Genomic DNA, 18,430 nt, shown 5'->3' on the forward strand with positions numbered 1-18,430 from the left:
TAACACACTGACATAGTCGCCTCATGTTATCCAGTAACAGTTCAGTGCTGAATTCACATTACATAACACATCGGATTATTGACCATGTGTCCAGAACAAATGAAACTGCTCTCTTTATAAAAGAAAAAAATAAACTTGAAACATCTGAGAGATATATATAATAATTATTAAAATATATATATAAAAAAATGATCTAATCCAGTTTATGTAGCCTAGTTTGTTTTAGCTTGAATATAAATTAACAGAATTCATGTAAGTACAAAAAAAAAGTGTCTTGTAGTGTGGTGTGATGTTATAGCATAGGCTACAATAAAAAACACACAATAATAGTGAACCGGACATAAATGCTCATAAACTACCCTTCAGTCTCCCGTTAAAAGCAATACTCTCGCGCTTCCCGCGCCTATTACATAATGATTGATGACATAACACCGTACTGGCTCGGGACGGCTCGAGCGCTGCGCGAGACTGGACAGAGTTGCGCGCGCCAGAGGCCACTCGGTCGATTATTTATCCAACAAGTGCCCGTCCGTTTCTCTCTTTCCCTCTTTCTCTCTCTCTCTCTCTCTCCCTCCGGTGCTGGTCAACTATTTTTCTTTCCTTTTGAAATGTCATTTACGCATGTTAGTTATATTCAAACAACAACGAAGCGAAGCGGAGGAGGATTTTGACTTGAACCTTGTTTGTTTATTGACCAGACGAGCCAACTTTTAGGGGATTATTGAAAATGGCGATGTGCTTGTTAAAACGTTTGCGGCGTCCCGGTCGTTAAAGTGTCCGCAGTTTTCTTCTTTTCCTTTCAGTGGATTTTTAGTTTATGTAATTAGTTTAGTAATAATAATAAACACTAATCACAACTAAACTATCAGGTGTTGGCACGGAGAGTTTTGACAGGAAAGTAATGGAAAATGATGAGCCCGCATCGCCGGACCCGAACCACGACAACACTCAGAGAGGTAAGCGTGTATTTCATTAAACCAAAACATACCTGCTGCATTGGTAGGAAATGATCTCAGTTGGCACGTGTATGAGTGTATGTGTGTATGAGTGTCAAACACTTGTGAAACGTGGAACAAACTCGCACACACACGCAGTGTTAGATATGAGACCAGTGGCACTAAAAATACACACCCCTTATGTGACAGAAGTGCCTCCTGTCTGTGTGCCAGCAGCAGTCCTACACTAACCCACAGCGCTTGTGCCAAGCGAGCCAGCTAAACCACAACTCTCTGACTTCTGTCACTTCTCCCTCTGATTCAGTGTGCATTCAAAAGAGTGTTGTGCTGCCTTATCTGTTCTTGTTAAACGTGCAGTGTCATTTTGACTGATTTTCTGGCATTCATAGTGCAGGGTGCGTTTTCACTTTTGTTGTCATATTTCTTTTAAAGATCCCCTGTGGTGAAAATCAAGTTTTTAAGTAAGGGATATTGTAGAGCGAGGCGGTTGTTAGCGAATACAACCCCGACAGGCTGATCGGGACTCCGACGCGAAGCGGAGGGATCTTGAATTAGCCTGAAGGGGTTGTTAACTTGTTATTCGCTATAACAACCGCCTCGCTCTACATTATGCCGCTTATTACATGGCTACCCACCAAATAAATCAATAATTTGACACAAAAAATTAAAATTAAAAAAGAGTTTATTGATTTAAAAATGATTGTATTGTTTCCGCTAAAGAAAATAGTCCGTTCCGTCTCTACGGTTAGAATCCTGCGTCCATAGCAACGCTCTGTTTTTCATGGCAACGGTGTGTTATACTTCGCAGCGGACTATTTTCTTTGGCGGAAGCAATACATTCGTTTTTAAATCAATAAACTCCTTTTTAAATCAATAATTCGTGTCAAATTATTTATTTATTTTGTAGGTAGCCATGTAATAAGCGGGATAATGTATAGAGAGGCGGTCATTATAGCGAATAACAACCCCTTCAGGCTGATTCAAGACCTGTTCAGCCTGTCGGGGTTGTTATTCGCTATAACGACCGCCTCTCTATACATTATCCCTTACATAATAGACCGCATTCTACATTGGAATTCAACCAAGCCATGTAATAATGTTGTTTATTACATGGCTTGGTTGAATTCTAATGAAGAATGCGGTCTGTTTCGTGTCGGGGTCCTGATCAGCCTGTCGGGGTTGTATTCGCTATAACAACCGCCTCGCTCTACATTATCCCTTACTTATATGTCTATGTGGTGTTTTTATTATGCTTTAAGACAAACCATGTGTAAACCATTTTCTCCTCAAAAGCGCGGTTTGAAATCGCTGGTGTTTCTGACGTCACAATTCACAAACTACTTTGTATCCAATCATGTCAACGTGTGGGCAGGCTTTAGCGGGCTATGCTGTGAAGCAGGGCAGTCTCAAGAGAAGGTTATCCCGTTAGCCTATATTTTTCTGTTATGAAAAATCGTGTAGGCATTTAGCAATGAGGCTGGTGAATTATGTTGTATATTACAATGTTATAATGAACTAGGCCTATATGCCTTTCTCCACTGATGTTCTGAGTTGTTCAAAGTGTTTGTAAGGACTCTTGAGATGGTGAACGGGAACATGGTTTGTGTAACATTAGCAACACATTATTAGCTGTTGAATAACGCAGTCAAGCAAAAGGCTTATCATATTAATCACCGTCATGTGTCCGACATTGTAAAGAGCGATATAAAATGCATTACCATTCTGACATGTTGACTTGTAGACGAGCCTGTATAATTCACTCTTCCTCTTCTTCTGAATCAGTTTCTGGTTCAAACATATATGGCTGAATTAAACCAGTATTTCCACTTGCCATTGTGCAGCGTTTACTACAGTAGCCGAAAGTTGATCTAGTGGATCTCTGTGAGTGGAGGCGGGGCTAATTTGCATATTCATTAATCTACGTATACTAAATGAAGAAAGGGTGTAGTATTTACATTCAAGCTATAAGGCAAGAAGAATTTTTTTTCACAGGAAAAAAAAACTTTTAAATATTTAATTTTGGTGATCAAAGATGAGTTTTAAGGAATACAATTATTGATTACAGGGGGACTTTAACTTTGGGAGTTAAACCATGGGTTTGACAAATTAACTTTTGTAAGTATACAAAAATTCTATTTACATTCTTAAAAATAAAGGTTCCAAGGTCAAGGTACCAAATAAATGGTAATTTTCCATTGCCCAAAATAGTTATTTGGTATCACTGCAAAAACCCCATTTTGGAACCATTTTGTGTAGCCTTTTTGATTGAGTAAAAAAAAAAAAAAAGTTTTAAATATTTTTAGATGGAATAGCTGCTGTCACTGCTTGACATGTCACTCAAGTACAAATAACAGTGAAAGTTGACAATTGTAAAGTTATTGCTATTGCTTATAGCCAATTGGTTGTAGATTAAATTTATGGAGAACCTGAAATTCAAACACGTATGTGCAAACTGTAAAAAGGGTTTGAATAGTAGGCTATAGAAAAGTGAGCACATTTTTGTAATGATGTTAAATATATGACAGATATCACCAGTTGTGTGGCAGGAATTTAGAGATTCACTTGTTTTTCCAGAGAACTGAGGGATGAAACAAAAAGTCAGGGAAATAAAAGAGGAATAAAGGAAAGGAAAGCGATACCTATTTACCAAGTAGCACAGAGATAAGACTATACTTTAGTTACTGAAATGAAATTCCCTCAAGGGTGTCTTACTTGGAACTTGCAACCCAATAGGTCTCTTTAGGGCCTTATTCAACTGAAAGAGTATTGCTTTAATTGGAAACTGGTGTATTGGGTTATCTGAAGTTGAACTTCTGGCTATGTCACTCTTACGACATTCTTTTGCCGAGATCAGTTTGTTCAGTGACCTTATTCTGTTTAAACTGGAAGTTAACACAGCAGTGTGGTGTGTTAACCATTAAACCCTTTCGTGCAATATGAGTTTAGGCAAAACATTACGTGGGAGGTGGATTATTTAATTCAATTTAATTGAATTTATTATCAAATAATCAATTTTGGGACAGTTTCAGTTGTTTGTGTATTATTCTATCTAAATGGTATGAAAGGTTTTTGCACACCTTTAATATATAATGCAAGATAGGTTTGCTCAGCATTGTGTTTCATATGACAATATTTTTCTTTTCTTTTTTTTAAATCTTTTTAAATTATTTTTAGAAATTTAAAATAGTTTGACAATTGGCTTTTGACAGTATTTGTAATATTTTTTCATCACTGATGACTTCTTGGACATTGTTTATACATAAATAGGACTTGTTGTACATTTTATAACAAACACAAATATATAATTTCATATTTTGAGAATACATAAACCCTGTGTCATGCCTCTGTTTTTGTCCTGTCAGCGTCCCTCTCTCTTCATGTAGCGCTATCTAAAACATGCTATTCATCCACATGTTCTCACACTTCCCTTATCTGACACTCCTTTTCTGCTTCTCTCACTGTATCATCTGAACACACTTTCCCTCTGTTTTGAACTCCTCCACATTTACTTTCTATTCTGTTCTGTCTGCTTCTCTTCTTTGATGAGCTCCCACTTGCTCCGGTGTACTTGTCTCTCTCGTACATCATATAAGCCTAACTTTCCTATTCTGAGTCAACATCTCATCCTAATGTTCACCTGTGCACACACTAGTGCTTCTCAATGTCTTTACATTTTCAGTCAAAAACTTTTACACTCTTAAAGTTCCCCTGTTTTGCCTTTTCGAATATACCTTTCTTGCAGTAATATAGCTGCTTCTGAATGTACACGCTCTGCAAAGTTTTAAAGATCAAAGTGCATGCATGACAAATAAAGTTGTCTCCTAAAAGAAAGAATCGTTTCTGAACTGCTGAAACGAGTCATCGGTAATTTTAGTCTCACTTCCATAACATATCTACGTAGGTTTGTAACATATGCATAATGCCAGCCTATATGGTCTTCATTGGCTGCCTGTGAGCAACGTCTACTTTGACCCTCCCTCAAACACTGTAGTTGTAGCTGAGAAGTTTTTACAGACACAGCTTTTTGTGAGAAAAGATCGGATGTGCAATGTATATTTTATATATATATATTTAGATACATTTTTGACCTTCAAAACAAAATTAGGAACATTTAAAAAAGCATAATAGGGCACCTAAAAAATAAAAGGCTTCTTCAGACCAATCTATGTATGTATATTGTCCATTAACAGAGAATAAGTTAAGATCTGCGTCTGTGGTTAAGACAATATTTTAAACTCTTTCCTCAGTTGGAATAACCCATGTAATGCTCTTACAATGGAAGTTTAAATGGGGGAAGTTTTTTGGATTAGGCTAACATTAATACATTCAATGTGATGTTTACATTATGTTTTAACATGAGACTATCATGATAGAATCACTTATCCACCTTTTCTATGCTGAGTTATACCCTGCTATTTAAAGCAGTAAGAACAATAACTTTCCCACAATGTGCTCTAAAATAGATGAAAGGGAAAATCCACCCACAGGAATTATATCTTTAATGCATAACCAAGTATTCATCCGTCTAGAACATTAAGCCTCCCTGGTAAAAATTTTTGTTTTAAATTTATTGTTGAAATTATTGTCTGTGGTAACTTCATATCACAGACATTCCTTTAAAAAAACCAAGAGGGTTTAACTTTTCCCCTGTAAATGGATGATACATAATCAATAAATTGGTCTGAAGATGCTACAAAAGTCAAGAATTTTGGCTACGTCTACATTAATAGACAAAGACACTGAGTTGGATCATATCTCTTGCATAATCCAACGTTTTTCTCTGGGTAAAATAATTAAATACGTGCTAAAACAAAATACAGCAGGGCTTGACAATAAGGACACTGCCCGGTGGCAGCGTGAATGACACCAGGCCTGGGACATAATGTTGATTTTTTTTTCCTTATATGCTTCCAAAGCTTATATTTAGACAGGTTTTGAACCCTGTTGTGTTTTTAAGCAGTTGAATATAAAAAGTCCAGCACGAACGTTACTGCCGCTCGTCAAAGGCAGCTGTCACAGTTGCTTGGCGTCAAGAACAGTCCTCTGTAGGCCAGACTGTCCCATCTAACAACTCTCAGTCCGACCATTGCGCACTTCGCAAGCTTGGCCATTGTAGTCTGAGTCTGAGAGAGAGAGAGAGCACACTATGCAGTTTCCGTTTTTCTCAAACAGCGACCCCTAGAGTCACTGTGGAGTACTTGTATTTAACGTTACTGTCGTAAATACCACTCGCGCAGAGCCGTCATTTTCTTTTCCTTGACTCTTCCAACCGCGCTTTCTTCGTTTTCTTCGTTGACTCTGCCATGATTCACGTCTGAAATGCGTGCTAGTGTCTTCCATAGAGGCTGCTTCACATGTTGTTGATGTATGTGACGTCGTGCCGTAAAGCAAGTCGTGATTCTCGCGAGATTTGGCGGGGAGCCACCTCTCAAACCTCCATTGCTGGTTTTGCCAGCGGCGTCCCTCCCTGCTTTGCTATCGGGATGATTCGCCCTACTACGAGTTTGTTTACCATCTAAATGATTTCGAAGCTGTTATATTAAGGCACAAATCTTGCATAGTGTGCCTTTAAGCGTGTGTGAATTACCTGAATTCGTGCGTAATTTGGCAGCAGCATCTCTATTACCAAATCTCTAAGTTTATCTTTTTAAAGAACAGTGCCGTTATTACATTGCTAGTGAGAAATGTCATGTAGCTTTTATGTTGCTAAACAATTTTACTGATAAAATCGACAGAGCAGCGCTGACAACATGTTTCTGTGCGTGTGTGTGCCCATATTTGTTCATCAACCAATCAGATTCAAGCATTCAAAGGCCCTGTAGTGTGATCTATTTTAATGACAACAGCTGACAAATATCAAAATTGACTAATAGTTGTTCATTAAAATCGGTATTGGTATCGACCAAAAAAAATCGGTGCATCCCTACTCCAAACATTCCTCTAGTACTCAACCTGTACATGATTTTCTAAAGAACATGTGAATAAATAGTCTAAATGGCTTTTAAATGTTTTACAGCAACAGATGTAAATGGTTTTTGGTTCTAATTGAAATTTTTATAGCCTATATTTAAGATTGTAGACCCTTACTGATAACTTTTTTTTGTATCTCGTTGCCTTCATGATTTTTGAATCTATCCTCTATACACAGTAGTCATCAAATAATAATTGTATTGATCCTCTGACATTTCCTTTGTGAATGTTTTAATAACTGCCAAGTCTGTTGAGAAAGCAAAGCACTCCGCTTTCATCAGAATTAGGCCATGTGTGTAAACGTTATTACTGAGGGTTTAACCACCCAGAGTCCTCATCTTAATGTGAATGTTCATGTCCACAATTTTCCGCTCCTGATTGCAAAAATCTCATTCAAACTCTTCTGATGTTTACCGCTTAGATGGCTCTGTGATACTAACCCTAAGACTCATTTCTCATTCAATGATTTCTCAGTTTATCTCTCTCAGTCCCTCTTTCTGATTATCTGTCTCTTTTTCTCTAACTTTCCCTCACATAACCTTGCCAGAAATACTGTAAATACCTCTGTGTGTGGTAAGAATGGACATAATCTGGATTAAAGGACAGATTAGTGTTTAGTGAGTGTCTTTGGATTCCTGATCTATTTCCAGAAGCCGATTGGCTAATTTGAGATCCAGAAGCTTACATCCACCACCCCACTACACAGATTACCTGCTTTCACATTCATTGCAACACACTTTTGCAGTTTCTTCCCAAGCAAATATTTGAATACAACGATTACGTAGGCAGAGTGTGACATTTGACTAAACATGGGGGAGATTTTATACAGGTGGGAGTGAGAAAGAACTTTAAAGACCGAACAGAGGAAGAGATGGGTGAGAGACAAAAGGAAACCACAAAGTAATGACACTCAACGACAATATGGCATGTGTTACCTTATAGCGGTTTATGAATCTACAGATGAGGCAAATCTTGAGACTCATGGTAGTGTCAATGGTTGTCAATTGAAAACTGAAATAACTTTGATGGCCTGTGATGTTTCTTTACAGTTATCCATTTGCATTAATTTTCATCCGCAGCCAGTTGAGTTCAGAGTAGCCTACTGTTTAGAAGCAAGTTTCTCAGGGAGGGTTAGTTTTTCCTTTTTATAGGATGTTGTTGTTTGTTGATTTCTCTTGTTTAGCAGCAGGGGTCCTCAGTGACTTCTTGTCATGGAACAATAGAGGACAACTGCCACCTCACAGTTGATGTTTCCAGAAGCTTAACACCCTGCAGTTCTTGACTGGTTACCCATTGAAGCTAAGCAGAGTTAAGCTGTTTATTTGTCAAAATGTCAGTGCAATAAATCACCAGTGCTCCTTCCTTTTTCAGAAACATGTCATGTCTTTTTCAGTCTATAAAGTCATCAGTAATGTAGAACAAGTGCATATGTCAGCATTGCTGTACTTTTTCTAACAGCTTCAAGGAAAATGCACAATTAAGAAAATTAATGATGATCAGCTGTGGTGACAATGTGATGATCAAGGCACTTGCTAATGACTGAATTTGTTTCATATACTGATTCATGTCATAGGAAACTTGTAAGTGGAATGAGATTTAGCTTGGATGCAGATTGTGGAGGTTAGAGGTGTGCCTAATGCCATAGTATAGTAATGGGGAAACTGTGGCTGTTCCTGGACATTATGGGTGCCATTACATCATTCAGGTGGTTGAAGAGACCACAACTTGTGCTTTGAGTGGAAGTAGAAGAAAATCTAACTATAAATGCAAAGACATACATCACATACTCAATGTAGTCAAGAGTGACTGACCATTTACTGTATTTCTTTGTTTCCAGCCCATGACTCTATAGGCAAGTCTTGAGAGGCTCACACTGGACACAGACATTTCTTATACAGTTGACGAGTGAACAAACATCTCAGTTAAATTCATTTTTGTTCCATTTTGTAGCCCCATTAAATGTGTAGGAGAGGATATACTATAGCTGTCACCTGACAAGTGTTGTTCAGTGCAAGCATGTCTGATGTGATGATGAACTGATTTATATCAGGCACTAATAACAGAGGCCCAAATGTCAGTTTTCTCCATCTGTATGTTTTTCAGTGTGTCCAGACTTGTTATTTTGTTTTAATGACTTGTTTAATTGCCATTTGATAATTTGTAGATACATGTGCATACATTTTAAATGCTATTTTAATGATACATAGTGATAGTTCTGAATAAGTGTGATTTTAAACAATTGGTTTTAATTATAATTTTTTTACGGTGGCAAACAGTCTCAAAGGACATTACCGCAAGCCCTCAAAATCTCTCTCTTTCTTTCTCTTTGTGGTCCCGGAATAGGGGTGTGATCAAGTAACTGTGCTAGTTGGCCAGAATTGAGCGATAAGCAGTGTAATCAGGACTTGGCTGTGTTATCCAACTGCATTTAGATCTGTTACCATGGTGCCTTAGCCTATATCACACTGATGATTCAGGTACTGCAGAGAATCCTTTAATCTGTGATCAAACGATGAACCTCGCTGCTCTCTTGCACCTTTAAACGTACACACACTTGAATTCACGTACATTCTTGATGAATTAGAGAAAATCAGCAGAATCTAGCCCCCTATATTGACCAATAACTGCACTGGTCATTTTTTTGCTATTAGACAAACCGTGAGACGGAGTTGTGAAATACCTGCTTTGAGAGTCTTTGTTTCCGAGTACGTCTGCAAGTCGCCACGCACCTATTTGTGTGTGTTCCGCTACATAAGCAAAAGTGACTTTTTCAAAAAGCCACAAAGCCCTTCAAAGAGGGAGAGAGAGAGTGAGAGACACAGTCGGAGTAAGAGACAGACAGAGAAAATAAGAGAGAGAGAGGCCAAGTGTTCTTCCCTGCGATGCTTATCGTACCTGCCCTGTGTCTTCAGACAGACACACTGCTAAAAATACCCATCGGAAACGGCCAACACAGCATCAAATCTGAACTTTCTCAAAGTGTGGTCAAACGTCAGACAACGGAGATTGCTGTTTGTGCTCGTGTGTGTGGGCAGGGATGGGGGTTGAGGGGGCTTTTCATGTGAATGATTAACGTGTGCTTGTGCTTTTTATTCCAATAAAAGCATACATTTGCGTTTGTGTACACACACATGTTTTAGTTGTTTAGTGTGTGTAGGTGTGGGAATAACACTGCATTTTTCATGAATAGGGTCCTAGGCCTTAACACTCAACAAATGTTTAGTGAAAAGGGGTGCTCAAAATGGTGATTAACTTCTTTAACGTCAAGCTAAAAATTTAGCTAAACACATCTGTTTTATTTTCTAATCATTTTTCAATCGGGTTTTCAATTATTGCAATCCTGGTAACAGTTTAAAACCCTGATTTGTGTTGTTTGTTATTTTCTAGCAATAAAGATGAAATAAACATAAAAATGTAAGACAATTTATGCTAAATAAATTATATTAAATTAAAAGGAAAAAAAAACAGAATGGGTCTTTTTGCAATAAATTAAGCTGTCACTCAGTCTAGCTATTTTGTGATTAAATGTAGGTTTGTAGTTATTGATAAACCTTTATTTTGTTTAAATTAAAGACAAATATTTGCTTGATCATTTTTCTTTCAATTACTTGATTAACAGGGTTGAAGGCTGATCTTGACAAATGCAGCAAATTAAAAAATAAGGACACAGCTCAATAGAAAAAAAATATATATCAATTGAATTTACAACAAATCAATTGAACAGATCAAAATATTTACATTGTGGTATGATTTCCATTTGTCTGAGGGAGCAAAGACATTTGATGTGTTCACAACTATCATGCTTCTTTATTATGTTGGATTTTATATTTAACATATTTACAACATACATATGTATTGCCTCTGTTTAAAAAAGTAATGCAACACCCAAGTGTGCCCTGTTTGTGGAAAGTGACCACTAACTAGCTATTGTTTGTGTCCCTCTTTAGGAAATCCAGTGCACAAGAAATCCCATCTGAGTAAGTACAAGAATCTCAAGCATTCATCAGCTATACACTGTCTGTTCACTCTTCTAGTATGTTGTTTAGTACAACACAATAGTAGTTGCTTCTCATGTGTGTGTGCGTGCTTTGAGAAGTGGCATGTTTCACCCCTATGCATGTTGTTTTTGCATATCAGAGAACCCCTCCATTGTGGTTATAGGGAGGGGGGCATGTATCAGTGTATCAAAGCGGTGCATAATTACACCTGTTAAAAACACACACACACAATGCACCTGTATCCACATATATTTTTACTTCAGCCACAAAAGCTGTATGTTTAAACATGAGCAAAGCTACCGTAGACACACACGCACAGGTGTGCGTGGCGCAGCTATGGGCGTGTGCACCATCTGAATCGAGATAAGATCTCAAGAGTATTTTGGTGAAAAGATGCTGTTTAAAACTCTTCCCGCCTTTGTGTTTGATTACAAGCATTGTGTAAGTATCTCATCTATTTGTCTTTCGCTCTTTTTTTTTCCCCTCTGTCCTTGAAAGTTTTGTTTTTACATTCAAATATGACCTTCCACATACACTGAACTTCCATAACATTTTATCAAAGTTTTTTTTGATTGTTTATTAGTCAATTTGACTATAAAAATGTTTAAAAACCCTAAAAGGAAAAACTGAGTGTGTTTCATATCATATTGGTATACTGGGATTATTAGAGCTTGACTGTAGGAGGATTAGAAAACACTCATAGCGTGGTTGGACCATGATTCATAATGACAAGCAATAACAACTCTCTGCCGTACGCTGCGGCAACAATATCACATGACAATCTTAACCAGGTTGTTTACACCAATACCATCTACCACCTATCAAACCAGCCTCACATCCTCTCTAAACAGTTCCTCATCAAATATCATAGCAAAAGAAAAGTTAACACTTTGCAAATCAAATGCTGCAATGCTCTCTTTCAAAAGATACTAATATGCACCCTTAAGGGGCAAGTAAGGGGCCGAAGTGTAAGTTTTGAAAGGGTACTGTCCCAGTGGAAGCTTTTGTACCTTTTTTTCTAAAGAATGAAACACAAACCAAAAAAAAAAGGAAATTTATTCTGGACGGTTTGATAATAACTGGGAGTTTGTAGTTGTGTGTCTGTCACTGTAAAAATATATATTTAGAATTTAGTGAACTAAACTTAATTTACTGTATTTGTCCAATTGATTTTTCCAGTGTATTTGAGTTGACAAAATTTTAGTTGTGATAGCCTTTTCTTCCCTATTGTGACGTATATCCTGGTGAAACTGTCTCGAAACAAGAAAAACTGTAGAGCAGGACTTGATTTTGTCTGTCGGGAATTGATTGGATGGTTGTGGTTTGCTATTGGTTGATCTCATGTGAGTGACAGGTTGCCCCGCCTTCGCGCCAGTAAACACATCATCAGAGAAGAGATGTCACTTCAAGAGGAAGGGGGAGTTATTTTGATTAAAGATTACGAGGGCACATGAATAAAAAAATAAATAAAAAAAACCTGTGCACCGATAAATCATTTATAATAAATACTGCAATATACCATTAAAAAAAACAAAAAACAAGAATTGTCAATTTTGATTTCATGGTCACTAAAAACAATAGTTATCTCAACTTTTGGGAAATAAGTCAAACTAAAAAAACATTGCAAAAAGAGTTATATATGTTGGGTGTGACGTGGAAGGTGAGGAATTCAGGATTTCAGGAAGAATGATGCTCTGCAGAAAAGCGTAGAGTTGATCTGCTCATCGCCGAAATAGAAAGAGAAAGTAGAGTCCACCTATAGACGGACAGAGAAACAGCATATAAAGTTCTAGTAGACTCATCATGTGTGAGCGAGAAAGAGAGAGAGAGAGAGAGAGAGGTGTACCGTTTGAAAGGGACAGGCCCTCTCCCTCTTTGTCACTCTCAGATAGAAACACACACAAATGATCTCCCTCTCCGTCACCTACCGACAGAAAACCACCTAATCTCTCTGTCATCTCCCACACCGCGACAGAATCACCTGTTCAGAAGTTTGATTAACAGTGTGAGACAGAGCTGTTAACCATATTGAGTGATTTAGACGCATCTTCACGAGAAAAAGACAGCAGTTCACACATGCTGTGAAGATGATGCGAGGTAGGCATTTGTGTTTTGTGTCTGGCCTAGTAAGTATGTATTTTTGCTGATGTTTGTGTGGGTGTGTGACAAATGCTTGTTTACATTGGACTCATCCTCATGTCTTTGTGCGCAATGGTTTTCATTTTTTGTTAGTGCAGCTTAAATCGCAAAGGACAAGTTTCGAAACACTTTGCGTTCATATTGCTCTTTCGTTTTGCTCATCATACCCTAGTTTAGGGCAAAGTGATTATATATCCTTTGCTTTCAGCTGAGATTGACCTTTTTAGGAGTTTCGCTCTGTTGTTTGTAGTTGTACGAGACTCGCTCCGCCATATTAGCAGGTAGATGAAAAGTCCAAGACTTTGGTTTGCTCTTGAACCACTTGAGTCGGAGATGGATGATCCGTCTTGAAGGATGGAGTGGAATGATGTGCAGGATTTTGCAGGAATACAGAAAACAGTGTAGGTCTGATGTGCTTTGATTTTGATTTTGAGATCAGGATTTTGACTTGTAATTCAAAATGTCTTTGGTTTTGAAGTACCTGATAAAAAATTTAAGATATAATTTTTTGTTTAAGTGTGTGTGTGTGTGCCTAAAATGTGCTTAAAGTAGTCTGATTGACTTGATATAATGCGTGTGCAGGAAAACTCAGAAAATCTGTAAGTTTCATTCACTTTTTACTAATTAATAGAAATTTGCCGTGCAGCCTTTTGCGTTCTTAATTTTTTCTCGTAGTTGCTTTTTGTTTGCTTTATCTTATGTAATTTATTAATGGCTTGTAGCTTATAGACTGTGTGTGTGTGTTTTGTGTGTGTGTGTGTGTGTGTGTGTGTGTGTGTGTGTGTGTGTGTTTGTTTGTGTGTGTGTGTGTGTGTGTTTGTGTGTGTGTGTGTGTGTGTGTGTTTGTTTGTGTGTGTGTGTGTTTGTGTGTGTGTGTGTGTTTGTGTGTGTGTGTTTGTGTGTGTTTGTGTGTGTGTGTGTGTGTGTTTGTGTGTGTGTGTGTGTGTGTGTGTGTGTGTGTGTGTGTGTGTGTGTGTGTGTGTGTGTGTGTGTGTGTGTGTGTGAAGTAGTCCAGCGTGGGTGTGTGACTCTACACTTTCTCACTGAGTTTAGTAATAGGGATTTTCACACATTCAGCATCAAGTATGCCACACCCTTTCCACAGTTTACCTTTGAGCCCACTACATTTTAGTCTAAATTCAGTTTAATCTTAATTCTGGTTTGACACGAAAACTGAATTATCATATTGGAAATTGATGTGGGAAGTATCAAGCATATGAAACCGACTAATGTCCGTAACTCTTGCGGTTCGCTGAATTGAGAGAAACTGTCCTGAATTTATCATGAATTTATCAATTTTTTTGTACAATGCTTTTCAACAAAGATAAAAAATCCTTTTAAATTATTTTGGACAAATATGAACTTTATATTTATGTAGATTGATCCAAGAAATTAATGATAGTAGCAATTACTTATTCTTGATAGGTAATCAGTTAGTCATGGACCTAGCAGAAGAAGCCACAATATAGATTAATGGCCAGATCAATTGATTATTAGTTTATCTTGTGCTTTGTGGCTGTTATGATTAGAACCACAGCTGTAGATACAGCCTAGCCTACAGATAAAGGGTTTAATGTGCAGATTATCTCCTTAATGAAATAAACACTGCAAGATAAGATCTGGCTTTCAGAAACAGTCTGAATACAACATCCTCTCTCAGTCGTCTGTGTTACAAGCCCCTCAAAATAAACGAGAAGTAACAGCTAAAAGAATAAAGACGAATGTTAATTCTGCCTCTATTTTTGTTTACTTTATCCTGAAACCCAAAAATGACAAAATGGAGGACCCCAAAAGTATCAGATGACGTTCGTTTGTGAGGCTTGTGGTTGTGGACATCGTTCAGAAATGACTCTCAAGCAAGCATTTTTGTACAGTCCCCTAAAACTGAATTTTCCGTAGCAGCCCACATCACGTATGTAGTTAAATATCAGCTTATCAAAATTGCTACAATTCAAGTAGGACATGCTGAAGCTGCGCTGTATCTTATCAACTTGCATTATCTGACGCAGGACTGCACCGAAGCTCTCGCTGTTGTCCAGAGCCCTGCTGAAAGCTGTTTTTGTGTGATTGACAATGTTGTTAAGACACAGTGAAAGAATTCAAGATTCCAACCACAACTGAGAGTGGTTTATAACTCGCCTCTTACATTGATTTATTTTCAGATTAATTGATGGACAAATACACTCTCAAGAAAATAAAAAGCTACAAAAGCTGTCACTGGGCCGGTGCCCTTTCAAAAGATACTATGTGCTATGTCTCTTTAAGGTACTAATATGTACTTTTTAGGGGTAAATAAGATCCAGAGGTGTACCTTTTGAAATGATACTGCCCCAGTGACAGCTGTTGGTTGCACTTGCATGTACTTACAGTGTAAAAGGCTGTGTTTAGGGGAAGGTTCAGGGTTAGTACCTAATTATTACATGGGGAACAGAACTGAAAAATAAAGTGCTACCCATCTTTTATTCTGAGAGTGTATAGACAGATTAAAACACTTTCTAATTTTTAATAGCAGAACAAATACTGTTGTAAAAACATCCCAGGATGCACCTCGTAAAGTTAGAGCAAATAAACAGTGTGCGAAGCTGTAATCTAGGCATGAAACTTAAATAAAACATAGTTTTGTTTTGTTTAATATTTTAGTCACTGCATAATTTCCATATATTATATCAGAATTTTAATGACTTTACTATTATTTTAAATTGTGCAAAGTAGTAACTCTAAGGAATAAGTCTGCTTGTCCAAACTGCTAGCGCATGTGTTTTTTTTTTGTACCAAAAATTTCCTTCCGATATAGCAAAACATCTTAAAGGTCAGTTAAAACTGCACTGAGCGACGACAACAGACACTTCATAGGGTTTTGTCGGATCAGTGTGTGTTGGCGTCTGTCGGAGCTTGTTTTTTGCAGATTGAATCGCCGCATGTCGGGTCAGGGAATGTCTGAGAAGTGAAGTACTGTAAACTGGTGATGTACTTTAAAGTGGAATTTGTATGTGAAAAGACCCAGATTTGAGCGTTAATGGCTTTACACTCTGGGTCAAAGCCTTAGAAGAGTTTCAGATATTTGTAAAAAGATACAGTATGTCACCTGTCTGCGTTGGTCGGCATCTGTCGGGGCAGTGCGAATGGGCCTTAAAGGGACAGTTCACCCAAAAATGAAAATTCGGTCATCATTTACTGACCCTCAAGTTGTTCCAAACCTGTGTGAATTTCTTTCTTCTGCTGAACACAAAAGAAGATATTTTGAAGAGTATTGGTAACCAAACTTTGACTATGACTTCCATAGTGTGGGAAAAAAAATCAATGGGGTCCATCAACTTTTTGGTTACCCATAGTCTTTAAAATATCCTTTTTTGTCTTGTGAAGACTGTCCTTAGTAGGAATTTGTATCCATTTATTATACTTTATTTTTTATTTTATTAAAAACTAATGTTAAGTGATTTCAATGCCATTCACATTAGCATTAAGAACGGAATCAGAGGTTATCTGTCCTCAATGCGGACAGTTCTCTGTTGTTCTGCTGCATAAAAAGGGCCAAAAGTTCCTGGTTTTTAATCCGTATTAGACAGAGAGCGCTTCAGTCACATTGAGTCAGAAAGGAAGATGTGAGCAGAAAGACCTTCCGGGATAGCTGTTCTGCTCTACATCCGATGAACGGAACCGGAAAGAAAATTTGTGGATTTTATCGAATGCGCTTTATGGTTTTATACACACATTAGGAAAACATGCACTGTGAGGCATTTTGCAACATTGCACTAGATTTTCACTGCATACACGCACACTTTTTGAATATACTGCCAATGAACACTTCACCAGCTGCAAGACTTTTCTGCGCTGTGGTCACCCGTTCAGTCCCTGTGTGTGTGTGTGTATCGTCACACACATTGGTGTGTGTGTGCGCACACAGGTGTGCGTGCAGAGCTTTTGTTTGAATGCTATTTTCCATCACCTACATTTTGGGTGTTGTTTTCCCCCTTTGTTACCAAGTAAAACGGTGCATCAGTCAAATCAATTAAAAGATTTAAGAGTTGACTTGTTTCTGTTTAGAAATCATTAAATTAAAAATAAAAATCGGTTCTGATCTGTTTTCATATAGACCAAGCGCTTATGAAACTGAATGCTATAAAATGAAAGTTGATATATGAGTACATCCGCACATTGATATACGAAAAATTTACCGTTTTTAATGTGTCTGTGTGTGTGGGGGGAGTTTCACACCTTTTTTCGCTCTTGTTCTTAAATGTCTTCACATCTTCAAAGACACTGAAATCATGACTTGTACATTCAGGTACCAAAAACTTGAAAATCAAAGAGATATTCTCTCCCCCTGAATTCACAAAGCTTTTCCATTCAGACTGATTTAAAAAATAATCCAGTGCCTTCGGGTCCTCAGATCTAATAGAGAAGACTTATTGATTTATACAATGAAAAGAAAATATAAATATATGTGAGGATGTGAGTGTGTGTGTGTGTGTGTGTGCGCGCGTGTGTGTGTGTGCGTGTGACTAAATCATGATAAGCACAAGTGTCTTATCTAACTCTGCTTATAGCATCTTATCTTTTGGCACTTTCCTGTGACAGAATATGCTTTTGTTTCAGTGCTACTTTGTGAATTTGTTTTATACAGCTAATCCTTTCATTACTAATTCATGTTTTATTTTAGAAACATAATTTAGTTTATATTACCTTAATTGTGGATATATTTTATGTAAATAATACATATATAATTCATATATACATATAGTGGAAAACTACTAATCCAAATAAAATAAAAAATTTGTAAATTTAAACATTTTTTTGTTTGTTACATCACTCTGTTAGCAAGCACTAACATTAGATATTATTCAATTAGCTATTCAAAACTCCTCAGTTTGTCTCATGCGTGTCTGTATATTGTGTTTCTTTGAAAGCTATAGGCTCTTGATGTTTCCAGGTTCTCTCTTTCTCTTTCTTTCTCTTGGTGACTTTTTTTTTTTGTCCTGTCACAGCGCTCTTGTGTTCAACTCGAGGATTTCCGTTAGTGGAACCTTGAGGTTTTTCACTAGTTTACATTGCAGAATGCTGTGATGGAGGTTTCAAGAGAGGCACAGACAGAACCGCTACATAAACTAGGGGGACTTAAATTGACCGAATATCATTTAAGATGGGTTTTTAGGGATACGTTTCTTCTCCTCATTAATTATTTGGTTAAACTTTTGTTTGCGTACAGCTATTGCATTTATTAAAACAGTAAAATAACATGTGCCATCATAATTTGTTGGCTATAAAATGGCGCATCCAGTTTCCTTCATACACAGAGCGGTCATCGACAGGTGAGAAAACGACGTCTTTGGGGCGTTATAGTGTTTTCCTGACAACTACAGACAGTTT

General features: G+C 37.4%; 1 protein-coding gene across 2 annotated transcripts in view; it reads left to right on the forward strand.

Moving 5' to 3' along the window:
• The first annotated feature begins 413 nt into the window (after nucleotides 1–413).
• The window catches only part of rorc (RAR-related orphan receptor C), a 39,204-nt gene continuing 21,187 nt past the window's right edge, over nucleotides 414–18,430 (forward strand). The window contains exons 1-2 of one of the 2 annotated variants that reach the window (XM_079894854.1): nucleotides 414–956; nucleotides 10,874–10,903. In XM_079894854.1, the coding sequence (XP_079750980.1) occupies nucleotides 902–956; nucleotides 10,874–10,903 (85 nt within the window). In that variant the 5' untranslated portion in view covers nucleotides 414–901. Of the gene's footprint in view, nucleotides 957–10,873; nucleotides 10,904–12,543; nucleotides 13,022–18,430 lie in introns of those variants that run through there. The other variant, XM_079894855.1, reaches the window with a different exon arrangement.

The sequence above is a fragment of the Squalius cephalus genome (assembly GCF_949319135.1).
Source record: "Squalius cephalus genome assembly, chromosome: 15".
Classification (NCBI taxonomy): domain Eukaryota; kingdom Metazoa; phylum Chordata; class Actinopteri; order Cypriniformes; family Leuciscidae; genus Squalius; species Squalius cephalus.